General features: G+C 35.8%; 1 protein-coding gene, 1 long non-coding RNA gene and 1 other non-coding gene across 6 annotated transcripts in view; 1 reads left to right on the top strand and 2 right to left on the bottom strand.

Annotated features, from left to right (window-relative positions):
• The window catches only part of MTMR2 (myotubularin related protein 2), a 156,766-nt gene extending 140,065 nt beyond the window's left edge, over positions 1 to 16,701 (bottom strand). The window contains exons 1-2 of one of the 3 annotated variants that reach the window (XM_077113192.1): positions 16,455 to 16,700; positions 3,635 to 3,705 (exon numbers count right to left, since the gene is read on the bottom strand). Coding sequence is in view for 2 of the 3 variants with exons in the window: in XM_077113191.1 (XP_076969306.1) it covers positions 16,455 to 16,537 (83 nt within the window). In the remaining variant the exon portion in view is untranslated. Of the gene's footprint in view, positions 1 to 3,634; positions 3,706 to 16,454 lie in introns of all 3 variants that reach the window. The other 2 variants (XM_077113191.1, XM_077113190.1) reach the window with 2 other exon arrangements.
• On the bottom strand, positions 7,878 to 7,984 carry LOC143645318 (U6 spliceosomal RNA). Its single transcript, XR_013157042.1, has one exon. It is a non-coding gene; the product is annotated as a U6 spliceosomal RNA (small nuclear RNA).
• A 13-nt stretch (positions 16,702 to 16,714) lies between the features above and the next one.
• LOC143644339 (uncharacterized) overlaps positions 16,715 to 26,658 on the top strand; it is a 43,028-nt gene continuing 33,084 nt past the window's right edge. For both annotated transcript variants that reach the window (XR_013156634.1, XR_013156633.1), the window contains exon 1: positions 16,715 to 16,823. This is a non-coding gene — a long non-coding RNA (uncharacterized LOC143644339). The remainder of the gene's footprint in view (positions 16,824 to 26,658) is intronic.

Here is a 26,658-nt window from a genome sequence, read left to right as displayed (position 1 = left end):
GAAAACATCTATTTTTTTAGTTTTGGAGTAACAGTATTTTACACTAGCAAGTCAAACGCTTTACAAATGTCAAAGTGCTATCATACACATTTCATTCCATACATATTCCCAACTCTGAGACCAGTCTGCCTGTTCCTGAATTCTGATTTCACCACCTGCCAGTGTGTGACCTTGAGAAAGCTACTTTTTCTCTGTGGCTCATTTTTCTCATTCATAAAATGGGGATGACAATAATTCTTATAGCTGGGAGGACTGCCATAAGGATTATGTGAAAATACGTAAAACACTTAAAACAGTACCTAGCACATACTAAACATGACATAGGGGTTAATTATTATTAAAATCTTTATTATTGCCATCATTATCAATTATTGTATTTGCGTTTCACAACAATTCTTTAAAGGACGTATAACAGGTATCACTTTCCTCTTTTTCAAAATAAAGATAAAGAGAAAACGTATCATTTCTCACTTTTTCAAAATAAAGCCTCAAAAAACTCAAACGACTTATCTAAAGGCATAGTCAAGAAGTAGAATCAGAGCTAAGAACCCAGGACTAAGAAAGAATCAGGACTTTTCATTACATTATCATATCACACAGCTTATCTTTCAAGTTTATGCAGTTCAATATACTTCTAAAGACCATAGTCACTATTCTTTTAAATGATTAACCACCCAATTTTAAACACCACATGCTAGCAGCCATGCTGAGAATATATCCTTGATCCAAAATATACCTGCATCTCTTTTAAGTATTTTAAGAGTAGCAGAAGGCGTCAGACTTCTAAAAGAAGTCTCCACCTAGCTCTGAATAATTAGGCTAGGTGGAGAAGTTGGCCCTGTCTTCACTTTTCCAATAATTAGAATTTCTTTCAAAATGTATATCCCAAAAAACTTTTATCACTTCCATGCTATGATTTATACTGGGCAGAAGAAACAGCATGGCATTTAGAGTCAAAGTCTGAATTTCAGTCCCATCTTCTATAAGCAGGGGAACCCTGAAAACTTGTGTCAGTTCTCTGGGTCTCAGTTATTCATCTGTCAAGTGAGGCCTGATAATACACATATACATCACAGGGTTGTGAGAAAAGAACACTTTTCTTTGTAACTACAAAAAGTTTACCAAAATATTTCAACATTACCATTATCTATTTTGATTACATTGAAGAATAATATTGAACATTCATGTGCATTCACTCACCCTTTTCTTTTATAGAAAATTGTTGACAAAGTCTTCCAACACAGAAAAAATATGCTGAGTATTTTGTTATTATATAAAGTAACAATATGAACCAGCACAGTCAAAGAGAAATTTAGGTAATCTGCATATATTTTATTACCAAGCCCTTAGAAACTTCCATAATACCTGAGCATAAAAAATGAGGCAACAGACCAAGTGGCAAGCACATGTATTTTTTTCTGATTTTAAATTAAACCATAGTAAACATTTTCAATTAAATCATAAGGAACCTCAATGGACTTATCATAGTAGCAATAAAAAATTTTACATTGGTATGGCACTTTACAGTTTTCAAAGCATTTCACACATATCATATAATTATAATAAATATCATTCTGTTTGTTCACAAGTTTAACATTTCTGTTTGTTAACATTCCTAAAACTTCCACCTACAGCCAAGTTCCTGAACCTCAGTGCCCCAACGTAGTCTTATCTAGATTACCTAATAGATAAGATTCCTTACTAGAGCTATTATTTTGATGATTCTAAGTCAATGGTTACAACAAGAACAAAAAAGCATTTAATAAAAAGAAAACTATCAATTACAAAATAAAATAAGCTTATGAGAAATGAATATGCTATTTAAAGATGTTATTTATTTTATTCTTAAAATTAAAATGTGGCCCAAAATATCCAGAAAAATTGGGTAATGGCATCTTATGGTCAAATGTACTAGTAATTTGAGAACTGAACAATATTTCAAATAAATGAGGATAGCTACATTTAATAATATAGTTATAATTCATTAACCATCAATATAATATGTGTAATACAATATAAAATATACATAATATTAAAATCATACTAAAATTAATTCAAACTCTTTTAGCTCTGAAAATACTTTAGAATCTCAGTCCTTCAGTGATACGGTAATGTCAATTATCACTATATAGTACTATTAATGTAAAATAACTATTTAAGCCTTCTTGCTCAGTATATAAAGCAGATTCTGTACAAAGTAAATAAAACCACACCTAAAAGTACACTTCACAAAAACCAAAGGAAAACTGAAACTTTTAATAGTAAACTGTTCACAGTAGAGTTTATCAAGTACCTACCATTTGTAAAATAATATCCTAACTATAATAATTCAAAAACAAAACCAGATCCTACCTTTCTGAATCATAAAACTTAAATTTCAGATAGGGAGAGAGCTGTGGGTACAAAAACAAACATTTTTTTTCCCCTCTGCCTGAGTCACTAGTTTCCCCTCTAGCCTGCAAGTGATTTCAAAAATCAGAATCAGTCACATATCTGACTACAGATGAAGAAACAGTACACGCTTTTCATGCTATAACCCATATGCGCTTTTAAATATTTTTTCCCAGGAGCTGTAATGGATTGGGATTGGGTATGATTTTATGTGTGATGTCAGGACAGGGGTCTACAGACATGAAACACAGTGAAGCTGTCCAGCCCAACAAAAATCATGAAGTGACTTGGTAAAGTCTAGAAATGAGTTAGGAGACCAGCTCCTGTACTAAATAGCTCTGTGACTTTGGAGGAAACAAAAGCAACCTTTCCTGGCCTTCTAATACTTGCTGTGTTTTAGGGTAAGCTACTAAACTTCTCTAGGTCTGTTTCCTCATGTGTAAACTTATGGAGCTATCTAGAATCTAAAAAGAAGCATCTAGATCAATGGTTCTTAAACTTTTAGTTTAGATTCTTATGCCTACTCCCAGTGATTTAGAATGTCTGGGCTGGGACCTACAAAGCTAAATTTTCACCAAGCACCACAAGTGACTGAAGTGGTTCTTAGCCATAGTTGAGAAACACTAATTAGATGATCTCCAATGCCCCTAACAGTATAAAAAAGATGATATAGCCAGTCTCAGAACCAAACTCTTAGGAATTCTGGATCTAGCATAATGTGCAGGGTGGAGATGATGCTGAACAAATATTTAAAAGAAGGAAGGGAGGTAGATAGGGAGGTAAAGAAGGGAGGAGGGGATAAGAGGAGGAAAGAAGGAGCATACAAACGAGACACACAAAACGGTAGTTAAATTAAAACTGGCTAATGTATATAATGAACATCAGCAGCTGGAAAGTGAAGACCTTAAGCCTCTATATGATTTTAAATGCACAATGGTCACTTGTCACCCTCTTCCCAAGCCAAATTGCAAAATACAAAGGCGGAAAAGGGAAAAAATGGTAAGTGGAAGCTAAAAGAATTCTAATAGTAAATTACGAGATGAATAAAACTTAGTGACTGCTATTTCCAGGTAGACGAGAACACAGAATTTTAAGAATTGGGACTTGAAAGTAGGAATGAAGTTTGAAGTGACTGATTATTAATATACTTAAATTTCATTTGGAATAATATATGGATTCCAGAAATACTGTTGATAATATTAACTTTTGTCCATTTTTTATTTCCATTTTCCCATTCACTTACATTATAATTTTTGAGATGTTTTATCTTCACTTCTGATGATCTTCAAATGTCAATGGCTCTTAACACATTAACTGTAAACAAACACAAAGGAACTTAGGGGAATTCAGATATTTAAGGAATCCTACAATAAATTATTCTAAATTATTCTGTAAAGCCAACGGGGGGGAGGTAAGGGGGTGGAGGGCATGGCATGAAATTTACTTACTTCATAATTCATCTGCTCTTCAAAATGTAAAACTGTTCTCTTAAATAAAAATTATACTACCCTCTTAATTGTTAAGGCAAAGAAAAAAATAAAAACATACTTCCTTCTTTCAGAAAAACATTCAAAGTTAAAGAAAATTATCTCCATATACAGACATTCTCAATTTACTAATATATTATCTTTCTTAGCCTTCTCCAGCTTAGGAGGGCAGCTAGTCCAGGAAATTCATGTTCTTGTCCCTACCACCCGATCAACCTGTACTAGGACTGCTTTGGTCTGGACCTAGGGTGCCAGATTTTTAGGCATAATCAGTTCTTTTCATATAGACTCTGAAGTCAAACAGACTTGGATTCAAAAGTGAAATTACGCTCTCCATTCTTAGATTCCTTGTCTGTAAAATGGAAACAATAATACTGTCCACTTTACATGGCTGTGATAAGGATTACATAAGAAAATGCACATGTGGGATTAAGCATCTTATTAGTACATAGAAAACACTCACTAAATATGAAATGCTATTTATAAAATTGTTATTATTAACACTGTTAGTTTATAATTTCAAAACTGCCTACCACTTGGAAAGCAGAACTCCAGTACAGGACCCTGATATATCTGATATTCATTCTTATCTCAGGTGTTTATATTTCTAGATAGTTTATAGATTATAATGGAAGAATATTGTCCAATATCAGTAACAGAAGACATCAATATTATATGAAATTTTATTTGACTTTGCTGGACATCTTGGCTCAGCTCAAGAAAATTAACGCTTATAATCACCAGCCCACCATCAGCCAAAATTATCATTACCCTTTTGCTAATGCACAACCTGTTGACAAAACCCTACTTGAACAACTGTTCACATGCTGCTATCATTAAATTCTGTTGGAAAGAGAAATGGATATATTTTTGGCTCATGCCTATTAAATTCCCTGAGCCCAATGAATAAAAGCTCCATTAATCCAGAGGAGGCTTATCTACCCTCATCTACTCAAACCCAAATGGTTAAACTACTTAAGTTTGAAATTTTATGCCTAAAATACCAGTAGTTAAGTTAGCTGAGTACAAGAATGCATATGTCAATGAAAATTTTAGGGCAAGGATATAAAAACCCACGCAAAATATTGACAAAAGCAGTCATAAACTAGCCTGGCCTAAAATGACCTGCTTTGTTTCCCCTAAGGAGACCACAGTAATGAGAGAAAATACCTAAGCAGAACCTGATGCAACATTCCGGGGAGCGGAGGTGGGGGAGGAATGAGATAAAATACCTAGATATTTGTCTTAAAAATGTACTCCAAACTAGAGAAGAATAGACAGTATAGGAAGGCCATCATTATCACTACAGCTACTTTATCATCCAATTCCTTGAGCTCTTCAAATGAAATAAGAAATGAAATTGCACAGTTGAACAATTCTTCATCTGATTTCTATTTGCCCTTTATTGAATGAGCTTTTTTTTTTTTAATTTTAATTTTTAAATGTACCATTTTCATTTTATGGTCCCGAATTAGATTATTGAAATGTGGCCTAAGATAACATGCAAAAAACAAAAAACAATTTTAAAAATTAGAGTCAACAGTATTTCAAGATACAATTCTCTTTTCTGGTCTGCTACATTACCTCTTTTTTTTCAGTGTATTTTCTATTTGTTGACTGAAAATCTAAGAGTATCTCAGGCATACATAAAGTTTGCTGACTTTAACTGGAAATTTTTTTACTCCCTTTTAAATGATTTCTTTGTATTCCATGGGAGAAGTTACCAATTGTTTCCAGTTCCCATTCTCTCTTTATTCCTCAGTGACAAAACTCCTCATTTTTATCACGGTACAATACCTACCAGGAGAGACTACACATCCCAGCTTTCACTGTGGCTAGTATGGCCATAGTACTATGTTCTGGCCACCTGGATGTAAGCTAAAAAATTATATATGATTCTAAAAAAATTTCCTTTAAAAAGAGGAGGTATGTCCTTTTCCATTCCTCCTTCTTTTTGACTGAAATGAATATGTGATAACTAGAGATTCAACAGCAATTTTGGTTCATAAGGTAATTTTCAGAAAGGAAGAGACCTTAAGTTAGAAAGAGTCTATGGCCTCAGTACATCAGTTCCACCATACCTCTGGAATTTTTGTGGGGTAAAATAAAATTATCTCCTATTTTAGCCACTGACAGTTTAGATTTTCTGTTATGTTTAATCTAAGCCCTAAGTTTAAAAAATAAAATAAAAGAGAAGGAAAGGTCTTTCAAATATCAGGATTTAGATTTTTGGAAGTATATAAATTTTTAAAATTTTAAGTTATTTTGTCTTATTTTCAGACATGGTATCTGCCCTTATTTAATCTAGACAAAAAAATATTTAAAGAGTCTAAGAGTCAATCATATAAAATACTCTCAGAAGAGTTTTGAAAGAAGGAAAATTTATCAGTGATTACTGCCCATGTGGCCTATTTACTTGGGTTGGGAAAGAATTATGAAGCTTGCTCATTAATGGTCTATCATGACAATAATATTGGTAAATATATATAGAAACACATTAAGAGGGATAAGCACAATTCATTCTGCAATAAAGCTATAGGAACAGGAATTGAGGTTATTTTCATTAAGAGGGCATCTCCTAACAAATAATGTCGACATTGCAGAGTGTTGAAAATAGATGGTATATAGGAAAAAGTACAATCAATGCAAGCTAGAGTCTATAGTCAACAATAACACTGTAATATGCTTCCACTGAATGTAACAAAGGCATTAGGGCAAAACTAAATGTCAACAGGCGGGGGGCACTGGGAAGGGATATGGATTCTTTGTGGGGAAAAAAAGAAAAAGTCTTCAGATAGATATGGTGGCAAAGATTACAGTACACTTAGGTAGGCCTGTATCATGAGTGAATAAAACTGTTTAAAAACAAACAGAAAGAAATAAGTGCCGGAGAAAATGCAGAGAAAGAGACATACCTATTTATCATCAGTGGGGAGACTAAGATGTGCAGCCCCTTGGAGGGCAATGTGGGGTTCCACAGGAGGCTAGGGGTAGGGTTGCCATATGATCCTGAAACCCCGTGGCTCAGAATATACCTAGAGGAACTAAGTGTGGAGACATGACTGGACATTTGCAAACTGGTGTTTACTGCGGCAGTTTTCACAACCCACAATGGATAGAGGCGGGCTAAGGGTACAATGACTGAGGAATGGAAGGGGGAACTATGGTGTGTACATACAACAGACTACTGAGCGGCTACAGGAAGGAATGAAGTTGTGAGGCATGCAACTAGGTGAAAGAACTTTAAGGACTGCCTGTTGAATGAAACGTCAGAAACAAAAATATTATCATGTCTCACTCATACGGACTAACACATAACATAAAAACCCAGTGAACTGAAGCAGAGAGCATGGGTTATCAGGTTGGAGCCTATTGTAAAGGGTCCTAGATTGTAAGTTCTTACAGCAGTCACATATATTCAGGGGTTGTAACTGCTATTTCTAAATTCTGAGATACCGAGCTGTTGCATATAACCTGATTGTTTCCAGACTTCTGGTATTTATGTGACACATGAGACTCAGAGCCAGAACTCTGAAGCTATGAAAGTCAAAAGTACCCCATAACAGTAACTGTTTAAAAAGTTGAAAAAGGGATCAGACTTCAAGAAGAGATATGAGTGAAGGTGATCTGGATAGGACTAAGGTAAATCAGAATACAGGGTAAAGGATAATAGCGTCCATATTTTAAAACTTCAACTTCTGTGTGAGACCTAGGGGAGAGATGTTTATTTGGTGCGAAATTTATATTTTGGGTTGTATATTTCCTAATTTAACTTGTATGGTCAGTTTAGTTGAACAGCATAAATACATGGAATCTTGAATAGGGCACGAGACTTTGTTGCTTTGTCTAGTTAATATGATGCCCTGATATGTCCCAGAGTAATCTGGGCAGTGAATAAACAAGTATTTGCAATGTCCCCTTATGGAACTGGGGAGAAAGAAGGAAATATATAACTTCCCATTTGGAGAATTTCTGCTATTCTTTTTTTTTTTCTTTTTTTAAAATATGGAACGCTTCACAAATTTGCGTGTCATCCTTGTGCACGGACCATGCTAATCTTCTCTGTATCATTCCAATTTTAGTACATGTGCTGCCAAAGTGAGCATGAATTTCTGATATTCTTGCAAGCAATGGAGACAACCAAATTAATAGGCTGACCCCTCAATCTTGGGGTTTGCCCCCATGTAACTTATTCCTGCAAAGGACAGACTAAGTTTACTTAAAATTAGGCCTAAGAGTCACCCCCACAAAATCTCTTTTGTTGCTCAGATGTGGCGTCTCTCTATAGGCCAACTTGGCAGTTGAATTTACTGCCTTGCCCCACATAACACCCAGGGGTGTAAATCTCCCTGGAAATGTGGGACAGAAAACCTGAGATGAGCTGGGACCCAGCATTAAGGGACTGAGAAAGCTTTTTGACCAAAAGGGGGGAAGAGAGAAATGAGACAAAACAAAGTTTCAGTGGCTGAGAGATTTCAAACAGAGTCGCGAGGTTATCCTGGAGGCTATTCTTATGCATTACACAGATATCCCTTTTTAGTATATGGTATATTGGAGTGGTTAGAGGGAAGTACCTGCACTATTAAGCTGTGTTCCAGCAGCCTTTATTCTTGAAGACAACTGTATAACGATATAGCCTTTACAATGTGACTGTAATTGTGAAAACCTTGTGTCTGATGCTCCTTTTATCTAGGGTATGGACAGATGAGTATAAAATATTGTTGGGAAATAAACAAATATTCGGGGAGTCAAAGGTTAAAATAAATTGGGGAGATGGAAATACTAGTAGTCAATGAGAGGGTGGGGTAAGGTGTGGATGTATGAGTTTTTCTTTTTTCTTTTTAGTTCTTTTTCTAAAGTGATGCAAATGTTTTAAAAGGTGATCATGGTGATTAATGCACAGCTATGTGAGGATATTGTGAGTCACTAATTGTACACCATGTATGAAATGTGTGTTAAGATTAATTAATTAAAAATTTTTTTAAAACAGGGCATCTTCCATAGTCCCTTTTATTTTAATAACCTTGTGACAACTATTTGTTTTCATAGCTTCATTTTTAAACTGATTTCCTATGGAGTGCCGGCTTATAAAAATCACTCCTTATCCTTGATTATCACAGTTTTTAATTTATCCACCAATCTAACTAACATTACAGTAGGCACAGAGATATGTTCTATAGTCAAAACTAATTTCCTTTAAAAAGGAAAATATTTCTCACTAAAATCTGGAGGATTTCCACTCATCAAATCCTGAGTCATATGTAACCCTTGGCCCTAGTGATTTCAATACAATAATATTAACTTGGCAGCTTTCCAAAATAAACATACTGCTCTCTAGACATCTGTATCCAGGTATTTCCTTCCTTTGGGCATAATCAAGACTTAATTGGTTCAGTTGATTGCGTCCTGAAATTTCTTCTTTATAGTACTTTTTAAAAAATTAATGTTACCTCTCATGGATCTTGCCTAGCTCCATTACTAAGAAAAAGTCTAAATCATGTATTGATTTTTAAAAAAATATTTTTATTGATAAATCTTCACATACATATATTCCATACATAAAACATGTATTTTTGATCTGTTACTCATGGTGGAAAAAAGAAAAGGCTTCAGAAAATTTCTGGGAAATCAGAAATAATAAATCTGTAAGAGATGACTTATATCCTCCACTACAAAACACTATGAAAAATAGGCTTATAATAGCGCTAACAAAGACAATCTTACTTAACTTAGAACATTTCAAATAACCACTGATGGCATCATTAGGCATCAATAAGGAAAAGATCCAAGGCAGTGGTTCTCAAACTTAAGCATACATCACAGTGCCTGAGAATTTGCATTTTAAAAATTCCCAAGGCATGCTAATGCTGCTCATCTGAGAACCAACGATGACAGCATAAGGAGGAAAGCAGAAAATGTATACAGGACCCAATCTCAGCTTCTATACTAATATGAATACCTCTGATTAGTAATTAACCTGTTCAAACGTTTCTCCTGAAAAATACAGACAATAATTATATATTAGTTCACAATAATGTTATCTTGTCTAACAGAACTGAAAGTTCTTGTAGGGTCCGGGAATAATGGTATTAAAGATAACCAATTTTTAGTCCATCAATATTCAATATCTGAAGTAAGATGCTAATAGAGCCAAGACTGAAGCCTCAACAGCTTCACTTTGTTTCACATCTATAACTTGTATCAAAAATTTTGGCTAGATGCCTCAGAAAACATGCCAAGAGTCACAAGGGGAATGGGTAAGAATGTTTGAAAGGACATAAATCCAACACTGCTACTGGAAAAAACAACCTAAAGTACACATTTCCTACCGACATATCTCACAGTGACTTTGAGGCTAAAACCAGAGATGAGACCTTACAACAAAATGTGTTTTAGAAATCCTGGAAACTCTTTGACCTCTTCTGGCTATGAGTATCATAAAAATATCATGGAAACTCTCAAAACTGAATTCTTCTGTGCTTCAAAGAACTTTGACAAAAGGGTGAAAAGGTGGCTGATTCAAAGGGAGAAAATATTTGGAAATCACATATCTGATACGGGTTTGATACCCAGAGCATATAAACAAATCCTGCAACTCAGTAAAAAGACAAAGAGGCCCCAATTAAAAGAACGGACAAAAGACATGAATAGACATTTTTCCAAAAGGAAATACAAATGACTATAAAGACCATGAAAAGATGCTCATCTTCACTAGCTGTAAGGGAAATGCAAATCAAAACCACAATGAGATATTTCATACCTACTAGAATGGCCACTATTAAACGAACAGGAAACTACAAGGATTGGAGAAGACATGGAGAAATAGGAACACACATTCAGTAGCAGTGGGAATGTAAAATGGTACTGTCACTGTGGAATACAGTTTGGTGGTTCCTCAGGAAGCTAAGTATAGAGCTGTGATATGATCTGGCAATCCTGCTATTAGATATACAGAACTGAAAGCAGGTATACAAACAGACATTCTGCGCACCGATGTTCATAGAGGCATTATTCAAAACTGCTAAAAAACGGAAACAACCCAAGCATCCATCAATCAACGAATGGATAAAGAAAATGTGGTGTGTGTATATATATATATATATATATATATATATACACACACACACACAATGGAATATTATTCAGCAGTAAGAAGGAATGAAGTTCTGAAGCATACAACAATATGGATGAACAGAGAACATTACGTTGAATGAAGTAAGCCTGACACAAAGGGACAAATATTGTATGATCTCACTAATATGAACTAATTATATGTGTAAACTCATAGAGACAAACCTAGAATATAGCTTACCAGGAGACAGAATGAAGCTAGAGAATGGGAAGTGGCAGATTAATATGTGCAGAATTTTTAACGAGGTTAAATTTAAATATTTGGAAATGGATAGAGGTAACGGTAGCACATTATGATGAGTGTAATTAACAGCACTTAATTACATGTGTGATCATGGTTGAAAAGGGAAGTTCAAAGCCATGTATGTCATTGGAGGAAAGCTAGAGGTTAAAACATGGGAATGTACAGCAGAGTGAACCCTGTGGTAGATGATGACTGTGATTAACAGTACAGATATTAAAAAGTTATTTTATGATTTAGAACAGATGTATGCCACTATTACAAGGAATTAATAATAGAGTGGTATATGGGGGGAAATGCACCTATTACAAAGTATGGACAAGAGTTAAGAGTAATATTACTCTTTCATCAACAGTAACAAATGTACCAAACCAATGCTAGGGGTTAATAATGGGGGGTGGGGGAAGGGGTATAGGATGTTATGAAGTTTTTGTTTTGGGATTTTTTGTTTGTTTTGGGAGTAATAAAAATGTTCTAAAATTGACTGTGGTGATGAATGTACAACCATGTGATCATACCGTGAGCCATGGTTGCATACTTTGGATGGATTATATGATGTATGACAATATCACAAAAAAATCGCATTTTAAAAAATCATGGAAACAGAAATGTAGGACTTGCTGTTTTCAAATGATTATAATCTGAAGAAAACATGTAGTTTTAAAATGCAATTGGTTGGTGTAACAAAACCGGGGACCTTGTTACAGTGGCTAAGAGAGTTCAAAGAGTGGAGAGGTTATTCTGGAGGCTACTCTTATTGAAGGCTTCAGCTAGATATTGCTAACTGCCATGGCTTGCCAAACCCCAACCAGCATCATTTCTGTTAACCCAAAGGACACCCTGAGCTCTGAGATTCTACAAAAGTTTCACATACTAAGTTTACTTCCCAGAAACCTCCAGAGGGTTCCTAGGCCAGATAAGTCCTGACACCCAGAAGGGCCAGCCTCTTCTAGAATATCAACTAGTTCCATCCCCCATCCTATATTGCAACACCCCTTTTCAACATTAAAAAGTTAGAATGGGCATAGTCCAAATACCCCTAAAGATTGGGAGAAGGATCAAAACAGAAAGAGGAGTCATAACAGAGAAAATAGGATTTAACAAATGAGTATAAGTGCTAAATCATTATACTAAAAGATTATACTATCTTTTAGTCTCTAGTGTCTTGGAACACTAGAAGGAAACACCTGAAATGGTAGAATTGTAACCCAATACCAACCTTCTAAATCTGTTCTATTTGTAAAATTGTACTTTGAAAATTATTACTTTTTTGTATACATTATATTTCACAATAAAAAAATGTTTTAAAAGTGCAGTTGGTTGGGGACTACTTCACTTGACTAGGTGGATCTCTCTTTGACTTTTTTTTTTACATGCGCTAAATATAAATATAAGATGCTAATAAATTCATGGACTAGAAATCAACTGGTAAAGCCAAAATTATTTGGGACAAACAAGTGATTTGTAATAATTACAGCATGAGTATATACGAAGAATGAAAGAAATACACATTAAATAAAATGAATGGCAAGATGTCAGAGAGAAGGGGGCCAAAGTAATTAAGAGCAGCAGCTGGAAAACCAGGTAGGTGAAGGGGACATGATATCTTTAAGATACACAGAGAAGTGGACCCAGAAAAGACAGTGCAGCCAGTAAAATCAGCTATGCATGTTAAGAGGTTTAAAGTAAGAATAATCAGCTTGAATCTGGAGATTCTGACCGGTCAAGCCAAATTCAGTAGAGGAAAACCCTTTTTAATATTTTGAATGAAAACAACAAATAAAGTGATAAACATTTACTCAACATTCCTTTATTCAAATATTCACTGACACCTATTAGCCACAAGGTATCTTAGCACTTGATCATGCATAGTCAAAAGTGACCAATGAAATCCACTCAAGTAGAACATTAAAACTGAATAATGGAAAAACCAGACAAAGAAGGCATAACAGTACCAATACAGGACCAAATTCTGTTGTACAACTTACTACAGTTGTTTTTTAATTTCTTTTTCTTATACAGTTTTGAGGCTCAGGCTTACCATAGCTGTCATATCTAGCCTACAGTACTGCTTTATCTATATCCTATATAAGTCATACTTACATCAATAACAAAGTTTTGGAATATAATCAGATTATCAGTTTGCCAAACTGAATTATTTTTACAAGTCTCACTGCAGAACTGTTTCAGGTTTTCATTTTTATTTTTTGGTGTCATGAAAATGTTCTAAAATTGACTGTGTTGATGAATGCACAACTATGTGATGATACTGTGAGCCAGTGACTGTATACTTTGGATGGATTATATGGTATGCGAAAATATCTCAATGAAACTGCATTTAAAAAAAGACATTCTGTGACATATTGAACAGTATTATTAACCATTACTTTGCAAGAGATACCAAATTCTTAAGGTAGTCTCATAATTGAGCATCTGCATAAAAACACAAAGCATAAAAATAAACTACAATTTAAGGATGGCATTTCTACAAAAGGCTCAGACAATACAGTTCAAACATTTATATTATGCTTTTTCATAGGCTAACAAAACAAAAGTAGAAACAATCTAAAGACACTTAAAACAGACATTAGAACCATGATTCTCAACCCTGCTAGATGCTTAGGAGACTTTCTAAGTAGTGCATATGATGCAGTTATTCTACAGCATTAACTAAAGATTGCCAAAAACAAGTATGATAATTAAATAAAAGCTATGAAAAGATTCAGCAGGATGACATCTATACAGTATACATTTAATAAACATTATTTTTCTACCTTTCAGAGAAAAGTAAGGAAAGCTGGCACTCCCCAATGGAAAATAGGGGTTTATACTTACAATTTTGTCCAGAGAGAATGAGACCAGTTTACTATAGTCAACATTATTTCAGAAAGTGTGAATTTTCTCAAATTCATATGTCAGTAACATAATTTTTCATAAGGAAGTTAAAATACATAAATAAGTTCTACCTAAAAGTTCTAGGCTTTCTCTTTTTTTTAGAAAAGACACATGTTAAAGTAGCAAAATCAGATAGGTATATTAGTGTGTAATAATAATGGATAACACCTATTGACTGTCAATTCAAAAATCTACAATAAAGATTATTTGTAAAAGAAATAACTTAGTAATTGATACGAATGCATTCATCCTGCTCCATTCGTTCAATCAATAAATGTTCATTATAGGGTAAAAGCAAAAAAAAAAAAAAAAAAAAGAATGTATTCATCTCAATAAGCATTGTCATTAAGATAAAGAATGGTAGAATATCTAGTCTTACAGATATTCTAGATCAACACCTTTATTTTAAGAGATAAGAAAACTGTAGACTAGAAAGGTGAAATGATACAAGCCACACAGCTAGGTGAGTCAGGGACTTTAGAGCCTGAGCCTCCTGATTTCCCGTAATTCAGTTCTAACATACTAGACTGCCTCCTGTGGTTCTAAGGGCTCTCTCTCTCTCGGATGAGATCACTGGTTACCTCATTTGTTTTCTTCATACTCTATTCTGAACCATAGTTGTCATTTATAACTTACCCAGAAAATTATAATTTTCCACCTTGTTTTCTAAGTGAAGGATCCTACAGCTCAGCATGTAAATCCTAGGCTTTCTAAATTTCATGGCAATAAACAAAGAATTAAAAAAAAAAATACTTGAGGGGGTACAAGGGTAGTTCAGTGGTAGAATTCTGCCTGCCATGTGGGAGACCCAGGTTTGATTCTCAGCCCATGCACTCTCCCAAAAACCAAAAAACAAAATTCAACAAATGGTGCTGTAATAATGGGACACTCACATGGAAAAATAAAGAAATGTGACCCCACCATATAACATACAAAAAAAACAAACAAACTTGAAATACATATATTTCCAAATAACCAAAGGCAAAAATAAATTGTTCTCTCCTGGATAATTCAATCTACAAATTCAAAAAACATTTCTTGTGCACCTATGACCTGTAGGTGTAGTACATTAAGTGCAAGATATGAAAATGATTAAGGGTCCTTGCCTTCGTGTAGCTTATAGCCTAACAGAGAACACAATTAAACCAACAATTGCAGTGTACTTGTTAAGGACTCAGAAAAAAAAAAACGTGGGCAGGGGGCTATGATTGCTTACCAAGAGAATCTAATTTAGAACGATGGGCTCAACCAGTGATTCCTCATGGAGGTACCTAATATCCATAAGGAAAAAAAAAAATGGCAGCATCGCTCACATTTAGCAGAGTCCAAACCGGATTTCAAAACAGAGCAACTTCACTTTATTCAAAGGAAAAAAACTAAAACTGTGTTTTTCCACATGGCAGCTCAGTATCTAATAGCCATATAACAAATAAACTACTTTTCAGTGGAAACGAGCCTGATAGCTGCATAACAATTACAAGGCTTCTATTACCTCTTAAAACTTCAAATCACTATTTTAAAGTCAAAGAAAAAGATTGCATCCAAAATGCGTCTACCTAGTATTCATAAAAGATTTCTGCAGAACTGCATATACTAAACTTCTCCCCAAAATTCCAGGATAAAAATCCTGCCTGGTACATGAGAAATAATCTGGAGAACCGGTAATCCAGAAGGAAGAAAACTCGATTTACGTTTTTAAATCAATCACTCGGGAATAAGAACTGATTCCTCGATACTGACTTTCAGGGATTTAGAAAATAGAAGCACATTTAAACAAAGTTGGGAAGAGAAGAAAATCAAAGAGAAGAGAAAAGAGTGAAAGAAATAAGTATGTAAAAGGAACAAGAGGAAAGGTTGAACAAGAAACTAAAAACGAAAGAAATAAAGGATGGACGAAAATACTAGACGATGGGATTGCAGAGTGGTAAAGAATGAAAAAGGAAGGGAGGAAATGAGAATAACAACAACAAAAAAAAAAAGAATGGGGGGAGGGCTACCCAAAAAAAGGATATGAGAAAGAGTAAGTGAAAGGAAAAGAATAAGCTGGAGCTACTTTTCCGCGGGATAAAACTAGATCGGAATAACGAAAGGTTGAGGGGCCGATAAAGATGCAGCGAATTTTAACCTTTTTCCCAGCCTCTCTGGCCCAGAACTGGAGGAGAAGTGGTTCCCAAGTCCCAGGAAAGAAATTCAGGCGCAAGATTCAGGAGCTGGAATCTGAGAGTTGCGGCACCATCCGGCGGGTCCCCAGACCCTCTCCATCCCCCTCGGATGAAAAGCGAGGTGGAGTCCGGGGGCGGCCGGGTTACCTGGACAGGGAGTCCACGCTGGGCGGCCGCATAGCGGCCGCTAGCTGGGAGCCAAGACTCTCGCAACTCGAGCTCTTTTCCATGGCGCGACGAGGGCAGCGGCAGAGAGACGCTGAAGCGACCTCCGCGGTGGCCGAGCAGGAGGAGCAGAGGGCGGAGTATGCCGGGCAAGGACCGCAGTTAGGCGAGCGCCGGTCCAGGAGCGAGACCGGAAGCGGCCATGTTCCCCCAGACTGCACCGCGCTCGGGGGTTGCCGGGGAGTTGGCGGACCCCGCAGCGCTTCTTAGACGCCGCCCGGCACGTGTTAGGGTCACTGCTTGTCCGCTCTCGGCCTCAGGGTCTGTGAAACGGAGGCGAAGGCTCCTGTGGTGAGAGTCCCGTGAGGCGGGTGGGTTGTGGACTCCGAAAGAACGGGAACCTAGGAATATGAGAGGGGAATAAGAGAGAAAGAAGGAGATAGGGATCTGAGAGTGCGGGGATGATTGAGACAGGAATGGGGGTGGGGAGTCAAGGAGAAAGAGAGGACACGATGGAAAAATGAAGGACAAGCAGTAGGATGAAAGGACAGAAAGGACATGGAGGAACAGAGAGGGAGAAAGAGACTGTAGGGATACTTAGGATGCAGATAAGAGAAAGGAGGAAGAAAGATTACCAAATATGGGGCCGAAAATAATTATTTAGGGTGAGGATGAATTATGTGAGGGCTGCTTTAGAGCCACTTAGACATGGGTTCAAATCCTGACTCTGCCAGTTATCGGCATTGTAACCCATTGTATGATGGTCATCAGCTTCCTTAATATGTAAAATAGGAAGAATAGCCTCACAGATATTAGTTAAGTGTAAGGTGTTTAAAACATTGTTTAGCACACAGCACCTACTTTTAGTACCTACTTAATATTTTTAGCTATTTTTAGTACCTACTTAATAGGTTTGTTAATGGTACCCGTTAAAGGCGGGGTTCTGACACCTGGGTTTCAAAAGGAGAAAGTTTATTGCTATGCAAAGTAAGGAGAGCATCTAACCTATTGGCTTCCCAATCTGTTTCCCCCAGTCTAAGAAGCTCAGGGCATTACAATAATAGCATAAGTAATTACAATTTACAGATGTAAAGGAGTGGAACTAAGCTAGAATAGTCATTATAATAAAAATAACTACATTTTAGTCAACAGTTTCTGGGCTGACTCAAGTTCTGCCATTAGGGGGTTGGTTGTCTTTGTAATCATAAGACTAAAGTTGTAAAACAGGATAAGGAAGTACTAGCTGGGCCAGTCATGAGATTTTTACAGTTTGCACTTCAGTGGGTTTCAGTAGTTTCAGGTATTTCCTTTTGGTTATTCTGCGTTATACTAGAAAGTAAAAAAAGGCATCTATATAATGATTTCAGTCATCATAATTTGTTAAATATTAATTTTTCATTTGCATTAGGATGGAATGGACTAACATACATAATTTCAAACAGAACCTTGATAAATGGCTGCTGTTTTGATAAAAGAATGGTAGCAGAGATGTAAGAAGCAGTTTGTAGAGGAAGGGTAATGGAAAAAGCCACAGGTATATTTCCTCCTGGCCCAGCATTGGTGAAGAGCAACCAGAGAAAAAGCTCAAACTTTCAGTCCTACTGTGACTTGAACTGGAAGATTTGTGTGGTCTGGAAGTATCTGTAGAGAGAAAGCACTTTCTCATTAATCCATTATCCATGCAAAGAGCTATTGAAGAGGAAATTAGTAAATGTGCAAAAAGAATTAGACATACATACTACCAAATGCAGAGGTGTTAGAGGGCAAATTTTTAGTGATCTTTCCCTGCCCTCTCAAATTCCCATGCAGAGCGGGAAGGGAGGGTAGGGAGTTAGACCCATGATAAGAGAGTAAGAATTGGGTTAAAGGGAAAAAGCTTTGGCAGTTAATTTTCTGTTACGGAAGACACAGGAAGGACGTAGAAACAACACCATGAAGGAATTCTCTGATTGAGACTGAATCCCAGTCACCTCATGTACAGGGTGTAAAATTATGCAAACGTTACTTCTGTAAAATATTAGACAATGAATCCTTTCAAAACCCTTTCTCAGGATAAACAGAATTATTGTAGTGGTTTAAGCTAGATTTAATTTTCACTGAACAATTGATGTTTTTAAGAAAATCCTTAAAGTGTATAGGACCAGTGAAATAGTAACATGCAAGTACATTCCCAGAACAACTTAGCATAGTTGTGCTCACCATAAAATAGAGTACCTATTAATGAATATGTCCTTAAGTGTAAAGGCTTATTCTTTCTCTCGCATTATCCAGCTTGGTAGGGATAGATTGGCAATCAATCATTTTTATTTCTGTGATTTTCAGTGAAACCATAGCTGTACTCCTCTGATAGGCAAATCAATAAGGTAGTCAGAAAGAAATACTTAAACACAAATATCTGTAATGATTCATAAAAGAATTTGCTTATTTCATCCCCTTCTTTACCTGCCTTCTGAAATACTGACTCATTATCACCTGATACTTTGGCTTAGATTTCCCAATAAGTATGAAGACTGATGAACCTTTGAAAAATCTCCTCCCCAGTTCATTGTTAATAGAGCCTTTGAAGCCATCTTCCAAATAGTATAATTTGTATATGGGTCTGTCTAGTGATTAACAGGCAACGGTATAGAACCAGACAAATCTGCACTAGAATCCTGGTTCTGTCACTTTCTTGCTCTATGACTTTGATGAAACTGCTTCTCAGTTTTCTTGTCTCTAAAACAGGGATAAAGATACCTACATAACAGGTCATTTATCTCTCCACAGAGTCTGTTGCATAGTATGCTCAGTAAATGGGTCTATTGCTATAATCACTTATTCTTTCATTGCTTTATTTCTAACTTAAGTGGTAAAACAGTAAATTCTGAGAGTGAAAATCAAGCAAAGTATACTTTAATCTCAGCTGAAAGTTAAATTTAGGATTCCTTTTTTTATGTATTGGCTGCTATGCCATATAGCATATACCCAAGAGAAATCAGAGAAAGAGAAATCAACTTGATTAGGACTTGATTAAGACTTTCTGCACCTTATTTTTCTCATCTTTTAAAAGAACATTTCAGCCTATCCTAAGTCATGCAGAAACTGTTGCTACACTCAAATTACAGTCTAATGTGATGATACTATGAACCATTAACTGTATACTTTGATAGATTATATGATAGGTGACTATATATCAATAAAACTGCAGAAAAAAAATGTTTAGACTTTATTGTCCCATTAAATGGTTAACTTGAAGCCTACCTAAAAAAGTAATTTTCTTACTTGTAATCTGGGCCAATATTTCTCAAACTATTTTGTTTTGTTTTGCTTTTAATTTCTAAAATGTCACCAACCAGTACTTTTTTAAAATATAAGAAAAACTAATTACTAGAAAAATGGAATTTTTTAAAAACGAAGGCTTACAAAATGCAAGGCCATATTTTTAGTAGATTAATGTATAAAATTATAAAATTTGCATAAAAGTTTCTGACCTTATCTAATCATGAACTGATAGCAAACAGTTCATGGACTGGTACAGGTTGGTGGGTCAAAATTTGAAAACCATAATGATAGAGCTTTCACAATGTGACTGTGTGATTGTGAAAACCTTGTGTCTGATGCTCCTTTTATCTACCTTGTCAACAGACAAGTAGAACATATGGAATAAAAATAAATAATAGGGGGAACAAATGTTAAAATAAATTCAGTTTGAAATGCTAGTGATCAGTGAAAGGGAGGGGTAAAGGGTATGGTATGTAAAATTCTTTTTTCTTTTTCTGTTTTTGTTTTATTTTTCTGTTGTCTTTTTATTTCTTTTTCTGAATTGATGCAAATGTTCTAAGAAATGATCATGATGGTGAAATAGCAATTATGTGATGACATTGTGAATTACTGATTATATATGTAGAACAGAATGAGCTTATATTATAGATGTTTGCATTTTTCTTGTAATTTTTTTATTAATAAAAAATTTTAAAAATAAATAAAAATTTTGAAAACCACTGATTTGGATCTATGGGTTTGCTACCCATCACTTTATCAGTCTACTTATTAGAAGATCTGAATCATGATAAGGAAATAAACTTGAGATAGTAAGGTGGTGAGTTATGAATGGACAAATAGAGGGATATTCCTGCTTCTCTTAAAACTAGTGTGCCAAAAACATGATCCTTAGAAACATCAGACATGCATGATCCTCATAATTATTCTATCCAAAAATAGAATTATTTTATTACTTTGGTTTTGTAAGTTCCACTTATAGTATGGAGGAGTAAACTCCCAGCATACTTATTTTTTCATAGATAATAACTCTAAACTCTAGGCAAGATACAAAACACAATTACTTGAGGGCTTTGGAAAGTGAATGAAGGCAGGCATATTTTGGAGAGAAGTCAAAATTTAGAGGAAGCAACCAACACAGAGTAAGTTTCCCATACTTGGTGGTTTTGACCTGTGGGCAGGCTAAAATCACAGTGCAGTGCAGGGTGACACAAACTCCCATAGAAAGTCTGCTATCTTTCTGACCCAAGGAACCAGGAAGTGAAAGAGGGAAGCAGGAATTCCAAAAAAGAAAAAAAAACAGAAGGGAATCTCCACATTCTGTATATTAATTCTGCCTGAATATCTCCCTAAACCTTAGTTTGATTTGAATAACATGGAGACAGAGGTGGAAGATTTAAAAAAAAGTAGCCCAAAGAACTGAAATGACATTTGAGCTGTTACAAGGGAGGGTTTTCAGTTTGTCTCTAACATTATTTCCTGTTAAAATAAAAGGATCAACACTGTCCAGAGGAACATACCAGAATCTAAAAATATTCGTAATGCTCAGGACACAATCCAAAATTAGTTGATCCACAGAGTACCAAGAAAAGGGGCCTGTTCCAAAGGAAAAGATAATCAACAGAAGTTAAACTTAATGACATAGATCTTGGAATTATCAGACAGTAACTCTAACTATGTTCAATGAGATAGAGGTAATACATTGTAATCAATGAAAAGATAGTAAAACACAAAAGAGAAATTAAACAGATTCAAGGATTATGGGGAGATGGCAAAGGAAGCCACAAGTTTCAGTCCTTCCACCAGAACAACGATTAAACAGAAAAGAGCTGTCTGAAATAACCATTTTGAAACTTTGGAGGTCAGAATACAGCATCCAGGAAAGAGCTGGAGAAAGAAGCTTGTAAATTACAGTAAGAACTAACATTTCTCTCTCTATGAGGCACTTACAAGCACCCATCCCTTAGTCTTGCAGCAGGCCTCCATATGGTCTAGTGACCTGCAAGCTCCCTGATGACAGAAAGAAACATGAAAAATCCTCTTCCCCAAGACAAGGGGTAGGGCCAGCTGATTGGCGAACATGGCTTTTGATAAGCAGCATCAAAACTCCTGGATTAGGGACAGCCATTTTTTCATTGTTTCAAGCCACCCCAGACAAAGGCAATGGTGGGGAAGACTTAAAGATACTATGCTTCCTTAGGGCTGCAAGGGACAAGCTCAAGGGCTGCAATTGCTGGGATGTGAAAAAAGCTCAATTATTGGGAGCTCTGGAAGAAGCTTCTGGTATCCTTCCTGCTCCCCAGAGTAGTTTGGAGCCAGTCATGCCCCATTCATGTGTTCCTGGCCCTGTTTCAGTTGGGAAAGATTGACTTGGGAAACTCTTCTAGAGTTCCAGCATGCCCCACCCCCCACCTTCCAGAATTCACCCTGCAGGTGAAAGCCATTTGAGGGAAAGAAAGGAGTGTAAGACATAGAGGCAAAGCCTGAGGCAAAGGCTTGCCTGCATCAACAAACAGGAGAGAGAGGTCTGTCTCTTGGAAAATAAAGGGGGTATTCAAACTTCTATCAACAGGTGAACTCTAAAACAGCTAACAAGCACAAGCCTAGGACAAGACATAGGCCTAGAAAGGGACAGGTAGGACCCTGTACTCTACATTTGCCTTGAGCAGACCTTCTGGTAGGAGGGTTGGAGCTCCAGAAAATCTCTGTACTACCACTAACTGATCACAAAATCAGGAAACATACATCTCAGGGAATAATAAAGACTTTTAAAAATTAAAATGTACAGTGTGCAACAAAAAGGCACAAGACAAATAAGAAATGATGGCCTATCCAAAGGATGAGGATGGAAGTTCAGAAAAACCAATGAATGAGACCAGAGTATGGACATCCCGAACAAAGACAAAAAAAAAAAAATCTTAAAAATGCTCAAGGAGAATAACACTTTCCAGCTCTGGGAAAGCGCTGACCTGCGCAGTCGGGTCACATCTGCCCCCAGACCGTGAAGGCAATATGCCAACCTGCTGCCATAGCTCTGTACATGCACATAAAGGGCCCCATGCCCTAGACCACTGCACACCAGTTACGACCCCCAGGCCTGTGCACATGCACGGCTACATCCTCCTTGGCCACTGGGCACCCACATTCACAAACACAGCAAAACATCCCTAACCTGCACCTATTTCTGTGTCGCATATATCGCTACACTATTGTGCCCCGCCCCGTACTCTGCATCCTGCTACAAATCCACCCCACAAACACAAGGTTTTAGACTATTAAAGGAAATCAACTCCCAGAGTAAATCTATCAAGATACATACATGCGATGAAAAGAACAGAAGATCACTAAGCATATCACAATGCAGACAGATAGAGTCCAGCCTAATGACCAAATTAAAGCACAAGGGGAGACAGACATTGGAACAACTAATCAAAGATGTTCATATAACTCTACTTAATAAAATAAATGGGATGGCTAGTGTCATAGAGGAAATCAAGAAGACAGTAGAAGAGCACAAAAAGGATATTTGAAAGAATAAATAGGAAAATAGCAGATAGCACAGAGACTAAAGACTCTTGTTGACCAAATAAAATATACTAGAGGCACACAACAGCAGATTTGAAGAGAGAGAAGAAAAAATAAGTGATATAGAAGATAACTGATTTCAAACACTCAAAACAGCAAATGGAAAAAAAAAGATGGAAAAACTTGAATTGGATCTCAGAGAAATGATAGACAAAACAAAGCACAAAAATAAATGAATCATTGGTGTATCAGAAGGAGAACAGCTGTAAAGGACCAGGAAGAGTAGTTGAAGTTATAATGTGGGAAAATTTCCCAACCCTCATAAAGGACATAAATATACAAGTCAAAGAAGCCCAACGAACTTCAAACAAAATAAATCTAAATAGGCTTTCTCAAGACACATACTAATCAGCCTGTCAAATGTTGAAGAGAAGCAGAGAATTCTGAAAGTGGCAAGAGAAAAAAAATCTACTACATACAAGGGAAACCAAATAAGACTGAGTTCAGACTACTCAACTGGCACCATGAGAAGGCAGTGGTATGATATATTTAAGATCCCAAAAGAGAAAGAGTTCCAGCAAAGAATTCTATACCCATCCAAATTGTCCTTCAAAACTGATGGAGAGATTAAAATTTTCACAGATGAAGAAATCCTGAAAGAATTTGTCAACAAGAGACCAGCTCTACAAGAAATATTAAAGGGAGTTCTGCCAGTTGAAAAAACAAAAAGACAGGAGAAGGATTTCTGGAGGAGGGCATAGAATTGAAGAGTACCAGTAAGGGTAACTTAAGGGATAAAAAGAGAAAGAGGGAAAAGAATATCTAACAAATAAAAAAGTTAAGATGATGGATTCAAGAAATGCCTTTTCAGTAATAACTTTGAATGTTAACGGACTAAACTTATCAGTTAAAAGATGCAGATTGGCAGAATGGGTTAAATATAATCCACCTATATGCTACTTACAAGAGACTCATCTTAGACACAAGGATACAAATACATTGAAAGTGAAAGGATGGAAAAAGATTTTCCACGCAAGTTGTAACCAAAAGAAAGCAAGAGTAGCTTGCACTAATATTGAACAAAACAAACTTTAAATATAAAGACATCATAAGAGACAAGAAGGACACTGTATATTAATTAAAGGGACAATTCACCAAGAAGATATAACAATCATAAATGTACCTCCAAAGTACATGAGACAGACATTGGCAAAACTGAAGGAAGTGGTAGTTGTTTCAACAATAATAGTAGGAGACTTCAATACACCACTCTCCTCTATAGATAGAACAACCAGAGAGAAGACCAACAAGGAAACAGAGAAGTTAAACAACTTGATAAATGAATTAGACCTAACAGACATATATAGGTCATTGCAACCCAAAACATAAGGATATACATTCTTCTCTAGTGCTTATGGAACATTCTCCAGGATAGACCATATGCTTGGACACAAAACATATCTTTATAGGTTATAAAACATTGAAATTATTCAAAGCACTTTCTCTGTTCACAATGGAATGAAGCTGGATATCTATAACCACCAAAGAATGAGAACATTCACAAGTACACGAAGATTAAATAACACAATCTTCAACAACCAGTGTGTCAAAGAAGAAATTGCTAGAGAAATCAGTAGCCATCTGGAGACGAGTGAAAATGAGAATACAACTTATCAGAACTCCCAACGGCTCTGCTGGGAGGGAAATTTATTGCCCTAAATGGCTATATTAAAAAAAAAAAAAGAATGAGCAAAAATCGAGGACTTAATAGCTCACCTGGAGGAACTTGAGAAAGAACAGCAAACTAACCCAAAGCAAATAGAAGAGAAATAACAAAGATTAAAACAGAGTTAAATGAATGGGAGAACAAAAGAACATAGAGAGAATCAATAAAAGCAACAGTTGGTTTTTTGAGAAAATCAATAAAATTGATGGGCCACTAGCAAGACTGACAAAGGAAAAAGAGAAGATGCAAATAAAGAAAAGCAGAAATGAGAATGGGTGTGTTACCACAGACCCTGAAGAAATAAAAGAAATCATAAGAGGATACCATGAACAACTATATGCCAAAAAACTAGATAACTTAGATGAAATGGACAGACTCCTGGAAACATACAAACAAGCTACACTGACTCAGGAAGAAATAGAAGATCTCAACACACCAATGACAAGTAAAGAGATTCAATCAGTCATCAAAAATTTTCCTACAAAGAAAAGAACAGGGCCAGATGGCTTCACAGGGGAATTTTGTCAAACATTCCAAAAAGAACACACACCAATCCTGCTCAAACTTTTCCAAAAAATTGAGGAAAAAGGAACTCTACCTAACTCATTTTATGAAGCTAATACCATTTTAATACCAAAACTGGGTAAAGATGCTGTAAGAAAGGAAAACTACAGGCCAATCTCCCTAATGAACATAGATTCAAAAATTCTCAAGAAAATATCAGCAAATCAAATCCAGTAATACATTAAAAGAATTATACACCACAGCAAGTGGGGTTTATACCAGGAATGCAAGGATGGGTCAACACAAGAAAATCAATTAATGTAATACAGCACATTAACAAATAGAAAGGGAAAAATCACATGATCATCTCAATTGATGCTGAAAAAGCATTGGACAAAATTCAACATCCTCTTCTGATAAAAACACTGCAAGAGATAAGAATCAGAGGTTGTACATATGCAATCAGTAATTCTTAACATCATCACATAGATGCATGATCATCATTTCTTAGTACATTTGCATCGATTTAGGAAAAGAACTAGCAAAACAACAGAAAAAGATACAGAATGTTAATATAGAGAAAAAAATAAAAATAGTAATAATAGTAAAAAAAAAAAAAGAATCAGAGGTTGTTACCTGAATATGATAAAGGGAATGTATGAAAAACTGATAGCCAACATCGTGTTCAATGGCAAGAGAGCCTGAAAGCTTTCCCCCTAAGATCAGGAACAAGACAAGGATATCCACTGTCATTGTGCTACAAGTTCTAGCTAGAACAATCAGGCAGGATGAAAAAGCAAAACTTTCGTTATTTGCAGATGACATGATACTATACTTGGAAGATCCTGAGAAGTCTACAGAAAAGTTACTTGAGCTAATAAATAAATTCAGCAAGGAAAAAAAAATACTCAAGGCGATGAATGAAAATACAGGGAAATTAAAGGATAGGCTCCAGTACCTTAGAGCAGCTAGAATTAAAAACCTAAAATTGTCGAATTGTATGTAACCCCTAACAAAATCTGAAATCTGTTCTTCAACTAATTGTTGTGATGTACTATGAAATTTGTTGTTTTTTTGTACGTTATTTTTCACAAAAAATAAAAAAGAAAGAAGGACGAGTGTAACAGAGAAGATAGGATTTAACAAATCAGTATGACTGCTGAATCATTATAT

The sequence above is a fragment of the Tamandua tetradactyla genome, chromosome 8, assembly GCF_023851605.1.
Source record: "Tamandua tetradactyla isolate mTamTet1 chromosome 8, mTamTet1.pri, whole genome shotgun sequence".
Taxonomy (NCBI): Eukaryota; Metazoa; Chordata; class Mammalia; order Pilosa; family Myrmecophagidae; genus Tamandua; species Tamandua tetradactyla.
The sequence above is the reverse complement of the archived record's forward strand: the minus strand, read 5'-3'. Positions and strand labels throughout refer to the sequence as shown.